The sequence below is a fragment of the Penaeus japonicus genome, unplaced genomic scaffold, assembly GCF_977035675.1.
Source record: "Penaeus japonicus unplaced genomic scaffold, GWHDUDI00000001_assembly GWHDUDI00000004, whole genome shotgun sequence".
Taxonomy (NCBI): domain Eukaryota; kingdom Metazoa; phylum Arthropoda; class Malacostraca; order Decapoda; family Penaeidae; genus Penaeus; species Penaeus japonicus.
Genome location: NW_028234406.1, coordinates 48032550 through 48045049, shown reverse-complemented (window position 1 = coordinate 48045049; position 12500 = coordinate 48032550). Strand labels below are relative to the sequence as shown.

Sequence of the window (12500 nt, the reverse complement as noted above, 5' to 3'; positions counted from 1 at the left end):
CATGTATTCTGAAGGGAATTCTTTTCGTAAGTAAAAGGCAACTCTCACTAAATCCTGAACTTATTGTTATTGACTTGTGGCTTATCTTTGGTTGAGATGATCGCAAATAAACTTGATTGATGGTCAGTCAAAGCAAGAGGGTCTTCTATTTGTTTTCAGTCAGTTGTTTTTTTCTTTTTCATTGATTTTCTCATCTTTTCACTTCGTTCACTTTTTGTGCTCATGTATGACAAGGCCTCGTACTTTGGTTTCTGTGTCCTTCATGATCTGCTTTTGGGACGACTCTATATTGCTCTGTTTTTTGTATGGCAAAGTCTCATAATAGTGCTAGGTGCAGATTTTGAATATTTAGTGCTGGGAGAAGTGTCACTGTCTCTAAGGTTATTCATGAGTTTTCTGAAGTATTATGCCAAGTGTGAAAGTGTTAAGTGCATTCTTAAAAGTACCAAATATCATGGTAAAATGACAAATATGATTATATACTGTATTTGCCAGCATGAAAGACACACCCAGTTTTGAAAGGAATTCTTTTGTGAAGGAATATCTAGATAAATTTCATGAAACATATGTATGAAGATATTCTATTGATTTTCACTGTATAAAAAATACAATGTAATTCCTTACAATGCCTGTAGTCCATCAAATGCAAGCAAAATCCCTTTAAATATTTAAGCAAATATTGGTACAAGGAAAATGACAAAACATAATTTGGAAATTTTAGGTAAAACTTATGTTAACAAAAGTCATTTTTTTATTCAACATCATTGCAGAGCAAGCAATAGGAAATCTGCTGATATAAACTGTTCCATTGGGCATCATTAACAAAAATATAAACCATAACATTTTTAATCATAAAAATAAAATAAAAATCTGGAGGGTACCTTTACCTCATAATGGATTTTATGACATGAATAATTTTATAATGCCTTAACATTGTAAGCTCAACCTGTAAAAGCTGTAAAATTTTCCGTTTTGTTTAGGACGAAAACAAACAAGACCCGAAAGTATTGTTTGTCAACTGCAATGTTTTGGGCAATTGGCTTTTGACAATGCAGTTCCAAAAGCAATTGTTTTTTTAATCTTTACCTGGCCTGTCTAGAAATATTTTTCATTTTTAACCCTCTCTGGACGGGTGGTACAGTACTGTACCGCTCATTCAAAAGCCCAGTGGCCGGGCGGCACAGTATTGTGCCAGCCATTTAATTGATTTAGGCCTAATAATTCGAACGCCCCGGCATTGGGACATTCAAGGCTGGAATGCCCCCGTCATGAGTGGGTTAACATAGATGTTAGAATGAATGATAGAAGAAATATTCCAACATCTAGCAATGACTTTGTTTACCAGTTATGAATTGTTCTGAAATGTTCAAAGCTTCATCAGTCTTCTACTAACGGTATATCAGTTATTTTATATCTTCAGTAACTCTGTATGTTTGACAATACTTTGCTTGGTATAAATTGTTTTGTACTACTGTATTTTTTATGTTATTAGTAAGACACTACATATTTTTTGTAAAGTGAATTACAGCTCATTTCAACTTTATTCAAATGACTTCCGCTCTGGATAATGAATTGGTAAATTTTTATACCTGCATTTCTAAAAAGAAAAATTACATATTATATTCCACAAATACAGCATTTCAAGTTGTGATGATAATTTAAGGCTGGAAAAATATTCTCTCCAAATGTTAGCCATTATTCACAATATTTATTATATATTTGATATGATGGTATTATTTTTTGAGGGCAAGGGGGTTGTAATTCATTTAAGGACACTATGATGAGACTTTGTAAGACTTCATTATCTGTTTTATTTATGACCATTATTCATCTATTATTGATATTATATATAGATATATATTTTTTAAAAGTACTTCTCAACCTCGAGTTCATGTACACGAGAGTTAAGCAAAATCTCTAATCTTTGTCTCAAATTTTTCTTTCAAGGAATTCTCTCTGTCCATTTGTCTCTGGAAAGCATTTCACGCTAATTTTGATATTAACTCCTTGGTCTGTTAATCTGTTTTTGGTAGAATCATTAATCCAACCTTTCTATAGCAGTCAATAGTAAATCATTTTTTTCTTTGAATGCTATTACATTTTGTTTCTTTTTTGTTCTTCGATCTTTATATCTTTTGATTAGATGCATGGATTAGTTTTCATATAGTGTTGTTGCTGCACTGATGCTAACTTGGCATGGAATCTGATAACACTCTCTCTTTCTTTCTCTCTCTCTCTCTTTCTTTCTCTCTCTCTCTTTCTTTCTCTCTCTCTCTCTCTTTCTCTTTCTCTTTCTCTCTCTCTCTCTCTCTCTCTCTCTCTCTCTCTCTCTCTCTCTCTCTCTCTCTCTCTCTCTCTCTCTCTCTCTCTCTCTCTCTCTCTCTCTCTCTCTCTCTCTCTCTCTCTCTCTCTCCTCTCTCTCTCTCCTCTCTCTCTCTCTCTCTCTCTCTCTCTCCTCCTCTCTCTCTCCTCTCTCTCTCTCTCTCTCTCTCTCTCTCTCTCTCTCTCTCTCTCTCTCTCTCTCTCTCTCTCTCTCTCTCCTCTCTCTTCTCTCTCTCTCTCTCTCTCTCTCTCTCTCTCTCTCCTCTCTCTCTCTCTCTCTCTCTCTCTCTCTCTCTCTCTCTCTCTCTCTCTCTCTCTTCTCTCTCTCTCTCTCTCTCTCTCTCTCTCTCTCTCTCTCCTCTCTCTCTCTCTCTTCTCTCTCTCTCTCTCTCTCTCTCTCTCTCTCTCTCTCTCTCTCTCTCTCTCTCTCTCTCTCTCTCTCTCTCTCTTTCTCTCACCCTCTCTCTCTCTCCATCTCTCTCCCTCTCTCTTCAGAGAAAGAGAGGAGCAAAAGGATATAATGGGTGGGTAGGGTTCTGTACCAAGTTAGCATGAAAGTCACACAAAAAGAATTGAGACTTTAAGCAACTTCCACTCTGGCTTACATTTTCTTTTTTTTTGGTTGTTCCTGACCTAACAGGTATGAGAGGCTCCTCCGCCGTGCCAAGACCGAGGACCTGAGCGAGGTCTCTGGAATTGGGTGCCTCTACCAGTGTGGGGTCGACAAGTTTGGACGTCCCATCATCATATTCATTGGCAAGTGGTTCAAGTTCAACGAGATCAACTTGGAAAAGGTATGTTTTTTTCCTCTTTTTTCTCACTTTCTTTCTCTTATCAATAACTTTTTGTTTTTGTTTGTTTTAAGCTTCTGTTTTTCCAGGTCTTATTTTTGTATTTTCTGTTTTTCTTTTCTGATACTGTTTCTTTTTTTCCTTCCTTTTTTTTCTTGTCCTCTTTTTAAAGATATTTGGTTTTGTTACATTGATTGTTACTCCTGTTATGTTTACTCTGTTGTTTCATCATACCTGTTGCCTTTCTTATAATTTATTTTTAGCCTAATTTTCTTTGTGTGTCCTATTTATTTCTTCTGCTTCTCTTTCTGCTACTACTTCTATGTCTTGTTGTTGTTCATCAGCTTCTTCTGCAACTCCTCCTTCTCCTCCTTCTCCTTTTTCATTGACCGTTCTTCCTATTCCTTTTCCTCAGGCCATCCTGTATCTGATCTACCTTCTTGACCCCCTGGTGCGTGGAGACTACGTGATCGTCTACTTCCACACCATCACCACCACAGAGAACCATCCCTCGCTCGCCTGGATCAGGGAGGTCTACGAAGTCCTCGAGTATAAGTAAGCACTGGCTGGAGTGGAATTGGGTGAGGGGGGGGGGGGTAATCTTGAAGTGTTTTTTTCCATTCTTTTCTTAACTCTAAACTTTTTAATTTACTTTTTTTTTTTTTTTTCTTACCAATGTTTCCAGAAGATAGAATATGATAAAAGGAAGAAATGTACTCTTATCAAAGGTATAGTCAAATATCAAAAACTATTACCCGAAATATAATTTGCACTTATAGGAAAGAAGTCTAGGGAAGCCTTCAGCAGGTGACCACTTATACCGGGTCCCTCCATATAAGTTGGGATGATGTAATAGTGTAGGGTGGCTGGAAGTTTGGGCAGATTTATGTATGTGTGTTTTCTAGTCTGTTTGTATTTATAGTTGCAGGAATAGTGCTGAGGATGTTTGTGTAGTATGTACTAGTGTGTCTGCGCTAAGCAGAGTGATGTCAGTAGATGTGTAAAATGTAGTGACAGGGATGTACTATGTTGTCTATATCCATGATCCTACATAGCCTTCTTTTCCTCTTCCCCAGATACAAGAAGAACCTCAAGGCCTTCTACATTGTGCACCCAACGCTATGGACCAAAATTATGACCTGGTGGTTTACTACTTTCATGGCTCCGCAGATCAAACATAAGGTGAGATGGTTTTTGCTCTGCTGTGGTATAGTGCGCTGTACTGTTACAGTGTGTTATAATGTACTATTATGTCATAGTGGGTTATAGTGTTACAGTGTATTATGGTTCCTCAGGTCAAGCACAAGGTGAGTATTTTTTTTATAGTGTTATAGTGTGTTTTGTTTTGGTGTAGTGTTATAATGTGTTGTGGCTTCTCACATATGTGATTGACTTTGACAACCATGACTTGCTACTATTTTGGTGTGACTGTTTGGCTTGTCACATAATCTAGCATCAGTTGCTTTTTGTGTCTCTATCTTCAGTCGGAAAGACTCTAAATCTGCCTCTTGGTTTCCCTCAGGTTCACTCCGTTCCCGGTGTGGAATACCTGTATGACATCATCGATCAGGACCAGCTGGAGATCCCCGCTTACATCACTGAGCATGACATGACGGTGAGTGGGACGATCTTTGTCTTTTTCTGACTCTTGATTTTTATTTGTTTATTCTTTTTTTATTTTTAGTATTATTATATCATATGTGCAGGGTTTTTTGTCATGTGTGTGTGTTTGTCTTTGTCTTTGTCTTAAGAGAGAAAGAAGAGACAGTAACCAGTTTGACTAATTTCAGGAATATTGTCATATCCTGATTGTTTTGTTTATGATATGTTACATTAAGTTTAAGGGGTTATCTGAAGGAAATCTATCTTGTGCATATTATCTTGGTAAAGTGAAGAGATTTCTTTGCCTTCCTGATTATTTCTCTTCTCTGCAGGTCAATGGGATTCGCTACTACAAGCCAGGCTCAGCATCCTCTTGAAAAGCATCCAACCCTCTTGGAAATCCTGCAACGGTTATTTTTTCAGAATGAGGAAGGATGTTCCTTTTGTTTTATGTTTTTTTCATTTTTCCCTCTTTTCTGTTACTGAGCTTGTAGTTTGTGACATGCAATAATACTAATACTAATAATAATAATGATAGTAATAAAATGAATGAATAATTTGTGAAAAGAAAGAGAATGAAAAGAAGTGGCGAGAGGATTTTTCAGTGCAGTATTGATAGAGGGTAGTTGGCGTTTCAATCCCGTTTTTTCATTCTTCCTTTGCGGGGAAGTATTTTGCGTCGTTATTTACAAAGAGCTTCGTGCAGTGATGTAACATATCTTAGCACTACACTTTAGATTGTGGCCTTGTTTTAAGAGAAAAATAATAATAATAATAATATATCATGATATATATGTAAAAATAAGTCATACCTGATTCCTACTTGATCAGGGTAGATATTACATGCACTATTCATGTCCTTTCAAGAATGTAGAGTAGAAATCAAAATATATGAAAGGTATAGAAAGCAGACAGTAATTCAAAAGAAATCCCTTTTCTCTCTCTCTCTTGGGGTGGGGGAGTATGTGTGTTTTGTATATACCATTAACCTATTTTTACTGGCAATATACCCATTGCTCAATAACTCCTCAAGGAGTCTCCTCACCTCCCCTTATCCTCCTATCCCCTCCCCCCCCTTCTCTCTAAGCCTCCCTGACATGATTAGTAATATCTCTTTTTGTCTGTTGTTGTACATAAAGACTGAACAATCAATGTGTTTGTCAGTGAATTGGGGATGCAATCAACATATCTCTTCTGTGCGTGTGCACATATGTGCACGTGATGGAGCCATGTTTGGTGTTCCGTTTTCTTTTGTTTTTCCCCTTTTTCCTGTTTGAAATGTCATGGCATTGATTAAAAGTGTGTTGGCAATCAAGTGCCTCATGTTTCTTTTCCTTTATATTTTTATTTTTTGTGGAAGTCAGTTTGATCTTGTTGTATTTTTCTTTTTCTTTTTTTTTTGTTAGCTTGTTAGTTTGTTAGTTTGTAACTTTTTTTTGTATTGTTTCATTTATTATTACTTCTCTTCCTCTTCCATTTTTCCAGTTTGTATTTTTGTTTCTTTTCCATTGATGACTTACACAGGATATTGACTTTTTATGATGGAATTATCTCATTATGAGCACGATACCTGCTTCACTTATTAAATATTATGAGGTTTACCTGAGTGTGTGTTTGCATTTATCTGTGCATTTCTGAGTAAGAGAGAATGATGATGGAAGAGACAAGACTGAGTGTGTGAGTGAGTGATGAATTGAGGACGAAGTGAGAGTGAGAGAGAGAGAGAGAGTGCGAGAGAGAGTGAGTGAGTGAGTGAGTGAGTGTGTGTGTGAGTGTTTTTGTGTGTAACCTTGTGATGTTTAAGGTGTTGAGCTTATCAAATAATCTCCTCTGCATAGTTTATCACCACAATGCACTGAAGGCCATCATAAAAGGTGTGACACTTTTTCATTAACAATCAGTGAAATAAGACTAAATAGATTTCTTCTTATATTTATTTACAGATATGACTATTGAAGTCTTGATTATTTGTTTCTAATAGAATCATTTTTAGTAATTAGTACAAGAACAATTGCATTCACACACACACACACACACACACACACACACACACACACACACACACACACACACACACACACACACACACACACACACACACACACACACACACACACACACACACACACACACACACACACACCACACCACACACACACCACACACACACACACACACACACACACACACACAACACACACACACACACACACACACACACACACACACACACACACACACACACACACACACACACACACACACACACACACACACACACACACACACACACACACACACACACACACACACACACACACACACACACACACACACACACTTTGTTTCTTTCTTTCTATTTTCTTTCTTTCCTTCATTTCAATTTGTAAGTATGAACTATTGTCCTAAGAACATAGATCCAGTAATATGATATTTGATAAGGTTTTATCAGATTCAAGGGGAGCATCGGAGGTACTTGAATATTGGCAGATTTTCATGATTATTTAATATGTCATTCATACCCATTCTGAGACATTCACTGCCAAGGCTCAGATCACTTGAACCCTAAGATAAAAAAAAAGAACCAAAAACATCAATTTGAAAGAAAGGAAAATTCCCTAAAAAGGCTTTCCAACTCCCAATGTTGATGCAGGATGCCAGATGCATCTTATATGATTCCTAATATATTTCATGAGACAGGAAATTTCAATTTCCTTTTTAGTTGGTGAGAAAAAGTTCTGAGAAAGGATTTATATTAATGTATTAGATTAATTTCCTTCGGTATAGATATCTAGCCAGTAGAAAAGATCACGTTTTAATCCCCTTTCACATCTGGAAGTCCCATTAGGATCAGCCGAGAAAGTTGGGAGCATTACTGAATATATATATATATATTTTTTTTTTTTAGATTTGGCATCAAAATTAGAGTATCATTCAGCCATATTGTGTGTGCCTCTCTTCCCTCTTTTTGTTTGTTTCCTCTACCTCAGAGCATTTTATGACATCCACATGGCATTCTAGAGCTATATCACCTATACAGTTAGGGTCTCATTAGAGCTAAACTTGTGCTAAAGTGGCTTGCGTCATTTGCCCTAGAAAACTTAACCCACAATTTTGAGTGGATGGACTGTGGGATTTGGGGTGACCCCATAAAGGCATCTGCTGGAGCTATTAGTTCCTCTCACAGACATAGACCCTCTCATGTTTAATCTTGGACGAATACAAGTCCTTAGAACTATACTTCTTGGGTGTCTCATTGTTTGTCTTCATTCTGTTGAAGAAGCACCATAGGCAGTGTTCTTATCCATTGCTATCAGATGGAGGAATGCAGCATAAATAGCTGCCTTCATATTCTTGAAGTCACTGTTCATATCATAGTACTTTGACAACTGGTGTTTCTGCCAGTTGTGGTAGTGAGGAATTCACTTGCCGCTTCCTTTGTTTATTGTAGCCTTGTGCCCATCCTCTTGCTCATGTAATTGATATATTCTTTAAGATGCTTCATTCTTCATTCAATCTGCATACAGCCTTGTATGCATTTGAGCCCCCATGTGCATTTGAGGGTACCATATCTGAGCAGGTATTCCATCAGCCGTGACCAGGGTTGCACCACTCTGCTGCAACTCTCCATAGCACCAGATATTCCATTGTGGGACTTATCTGTCCCTGGAATTCATTACCAGTTAGCCTTAGATATCAGTGAATGTCATAAGAAACTGTGATTTATTCAAAAAGATACAAAAAAAACAAGAACTTGAACCATATTTGTCAGGAGGTTATAGGGTTTAAAAAATCAGTCATACTACTTATATTTTAGCAAATTCTGTCATCAAACTAAAAACAAGAATGTTGAAGGCTGGCATAACATGAAAGAAATTTTCATTCTTTGTTGCTGTTTCCCAATAAATCATCGTACCTTCCCTGACGCTCCCCATAAGGAAGCAAAGTCAACTAAGGCAAGCATGAAGAAATGTTATAATGTTGATCAGAAAATTACAGCGGATATAGAGAAAGAAGAGACATCGTCAACTATTTTACTGTTAACTCTTTGAATAATATAATGTATATAATGTGTTTTTGTTCTCTAAAAGAAGAAGCCATAGACAAAATATAAGAAAAACAAATCATTATTATCTGTTGACTGTGCTTAAATCTTGTTAATGATATTGTATATACTTATCTAAGATGTTATACATTGCACATTATGAATTGAGCAGTATGTTTAAGCAGTGTACTACACTTTGTAGCATGTCAACTCAGTTTCAGGTCAAAACAGAACTCCTGTCAAGATGTGCTTCCAAAGTCTGGTTGGAGTTCAGAATTATCACACTTTCTTCTTTTCTTCTGTATATGACTTGTTAATACTGAAAAGTGTTCTGATCTATCTTGTTTCTCATAGCAAAATAATGATGATGTTAATAGAATTATCAATAAAAGAAAAGGGTAAAAAAGTGTTTGATAACTCTGAACTTTTCTCTATGAAGTCAAAAAAAAAAGAAAAACATATTAAAGTGGGACCTCAGATCACTCGACATCCTCGTCATCACTTATTTCAGGTTGCATGTGCATTGCAAATCAAATACAAGCATGCAAGCTAAGGTTTGGTGTGTTCTGTGGCATTAACCATTGATTAGTGTGTTATAAGATATGCACAGGTCTCTTTGAGAAGCTTGTGAGAACAATAGACAGGGAATCATTTTCATGTTGAGCAGATATATACATGGCATTATTTATTTCAATTCATTTTATTAGTGTTATCTTCCATTTATCTGAAGGTTTTTTTTTACTCAGCAGACTGGTCAGGTATATGATTTTGAACATTAATTTTGACTTGGGTTTATGGAGTATCCATAACTTTGTGTTTTCTTGGGGGGGAGGGGGAACTTGTTTTGAAGTTTATAATTGCTTTGTAAAGCAGGAAGGAGATATTATTGATGGGACTTTTTGTGTAGCTTGACTCAGTTCCTTGGCAGCAGCCCCAGTAACAGTACTAAATCATATCTGCACAGCTGCTTTGGTAAAGGGAAGGGAGAAGCCTCTTAGACTTTCCACAAAAAGGAGGAAAAAATGTATACTGTCTATGACCTTGTGTGTAAGAAGTGCTTGCTCCAACTGTTGATTCCTTTGACAAGGGCAATGATATTATTCTTAGGAACCCCTGGCAGGTAGTCCACTTTTATTTTGTGATAATAGTGCCATCAGATTTCTTGCTTGAAGAGTAGTCGTAGTTTGTATGGAAATTTTGATAAATGCATAAGTTTATATTGCTACTGTTTGGTTTATATATGTTGTAGTTAAGAGACGTTTTGCTAGTTTTTTTGTTACATTTGATAACATAGTTATAGATTTTATACTTGTTGAATATTCATACTTTCCTTGTATATTATGTTAGAACTTACAAATATATTGTTAATACCCAAAATAGGTCATTAGAAAAAGGATTGCAGTTCAAAAAAGGAAGTGAAAAAAAATTGGTTTTCATTCCAATCAGAAGAATTAGATGTAAGATGCATTATGTTTAACATTATATTTGATGACCATGTTATTGGTACTGGATGCTATGCACATGCTTTGGTAGGAAGGAAATGGAAAGATACTCTGTAGTTTTCTCACAACGAGGATTTTTTTGTTCTTTTTTCTTTTTTTCTTATTTTGGTGTTTGTTATAATCAGTAACAAAAGTTAAATGACGTTGCAGTTCGGGACACAAGTATTGTCTGTCCTGACATTTTTTCCGGAATAAACAAACAGTAAGGGAATCATACGGCTCCTTTTGCCTTGCGAGTTGACAGTTGCTTGGAACTCGCTCCTGCACCTTAAGGGATGTGGCTTTGCTATTTCCGAGGCCCTGAAAATGTGCACACATCCCTTGGTGTTAGGAGTGGGTTTTTTAGAGATATAAACAAAACGTATTTTTGTAGTTGCCGCAGATTGTTGGAACTTTTGTCTTAATAACCTTGGTGTTATGTGTATAATCAATAAACAGTAGTAGGTTATAAATCTTGGGAGTTACTGGACAAAATAGAAAATGAGAAAAAAAAGAAAGAGATATACTCTAGGCAGCTATAGGTACTTCCATGTAGAGGTAGTGTCCAGCAGGCTTTACGATGACGTTGATGACGACGGCAATGACAGTGTTACGGTCATAAAGAATCACGGATGTCACTTTCTAAAGCTTGCTCTGTTGCAGTTGTGACATTGATCTCTGGTTCACTGTGATTGCATAGAAGAAAGAGTTGCGAGGTCATTTGAGCCCTGTTGATCATGTAAATTTCCGGTGCCAATGAAGATTTTCTTGTGTACTGGATCATTCTTGGCAAATTCCTAATCAAATCAGTACTACTGTTATCTCAAAAAAAAATCTTATCAAATCTAGTATAAACATAATGGTGAATAGTATCAGTATCAAAACAGAAAACTAAATTTGACTTAGAAGGATAAGGCTTCCAGAGTGTTTTAAAAGTCCCCTTCATATAATGCACTCTTTCTCCTAAATGACCCAAGTTATACTGATTCATAGGTCAGGATAAGTGTGCCATAGCAAAGTAGTAATTATTATAGGCCAAAGATGACTTAATGTCTTAAAGTAATAATTTATAGATATATTTTGTTGAGTAGGTATCACACTATATAGATGTATACACCAGTCACATGCATTGACTGTCACAGTGCTCATTTCTTCAGTATTTAAAATAGTTCATTTGATTACATGTATATGTGATAGGTCTGTAAAGAGGATCTGTCCCTTTGTTTTGGCTTTAATAATCCTTTATACTGAAAAGAAATCATTGATATTTTTGTTCACAGTTTCTGTTGAAATTTATTTTTTTTATTATCATGTATGATGTGTTACCCTGCCAATTTTCAGACAAGACATATTAAGATAATGTTGTGGTGAATTTTGACAAAAGTGCTGTATTTATTCTGTTTAATAGCCTTTATTTTCCTGGCCTATAAACACTATCAGATCATTTAATGACAATATAGAGGAATTTTACCTCCCGTTAAGATATCAAACTGGTGTTGTTTTGAACCTGACCGTTTCATCAGAGGTCCAAGACCAAGCTACAACAGAAGGAGGAAAAAGAACTTCCCAGAGACTTTCCCGTACATGGAGGGAGTGGAGTTCATGGTTGAGAGGAGACTTTGAGTGCAGCCGGAGGAACTTGTTCAAGCTTACCGTAGTTTCTATAATGTTCTCCCAAAAGCAAGGATGTTTTACCTTGCATGCCTCGGACTATTTACTCAGAAGCTCTCTATTCAGAATAACTTAGTTTGGCTAGAGAGTAGTACAAGGTAACTAGGAGTAGATAATGGAACAACAATGAAATGAAAATTACCTGACGCTGCATTTGACTAAAAATGAATAGATAGAAAGCCACGTGGTCTTGCCCTCCCACGTGACCTTGCACTATGCTATGACACCCCTTCATACAGCCGGAGCTCCGATAATGAGGATGGCATGGCAATTCCCGTTACATTTTGTCATTGAAGTTGTTTGAATCTATCTTTTTGTGATTTGGCAAGCTGAGCAAAACTTTTGTTTAATTACATAGTTGCATTTCTTGTTAACTGTGTGGTTGTAAGATCTACAAATATGGCATTTGATTTTGTTTCTTACTTTTCTAAAGAAAATATTATTTGCTTATTTTTTGGTATTATTACTTCTCTGTACAATTATTTTTTGATGATGCTTTACATGTTCCAGGTGTACAGTATATAGGTTATTAGAGTTGCTGTTAACATGTTAATGATGCTGTATAATAAAAAATGATTAAAAATGAAT

The 12500-nt window shown here is 36.2% G+C and overlaps 2 protein-coding genes across 5 annotated transcripts in view; both read left to right on the top strand.

Moving 5' to 3' along the window:
- Sem1 (Suppressor of exocyst mutations 1) overlaps positions 1 to 12500 on the top strand; it is a 94001-nt gene that overhangs the window by 36655 nt on the left and 44846 nt on the right. The window lies entirely within an intron of this gene.
- Gdap2 (ganglioside induced differentiation associated protein 2) overlaps positions 1 to 12500 on the top strand; it is a 98030-nt gene that overhangs the window by 85512 nt on the left and 18 nt on the right. For all 4 annotated transcript variants that reach the window (XM_086536610.1, XM_086536607.1, XM_086536609.1 and 1 more), the window contains 5 exons: positions 2963 to 3116; positions 3529 to 3668; positions 4190 to 4295; positions 4636 to 4728; positions 5048 to 12500. The exon at positions 5048 to 12500 is cut by the window's right edge and continues 18 nt beyond it. In XM_086536610.1, coding sequence (XP_086392736.1) covers positions 2963 to 3116; positions 3529 to 3668; positions 4190 to 4295; positions 4636 to 4728; positions 5048 to 5092 — 538 coding nt within the window. In that variant the 3' untranslated portion in view covers positions 5093 to 12500. The remainder of the gene's footprint in view (positions 1 to 2962; positions 3117 to 3528; positions 3669 to 4189; positions 4296 to 4635; positions 4729 to 5047) is intronic.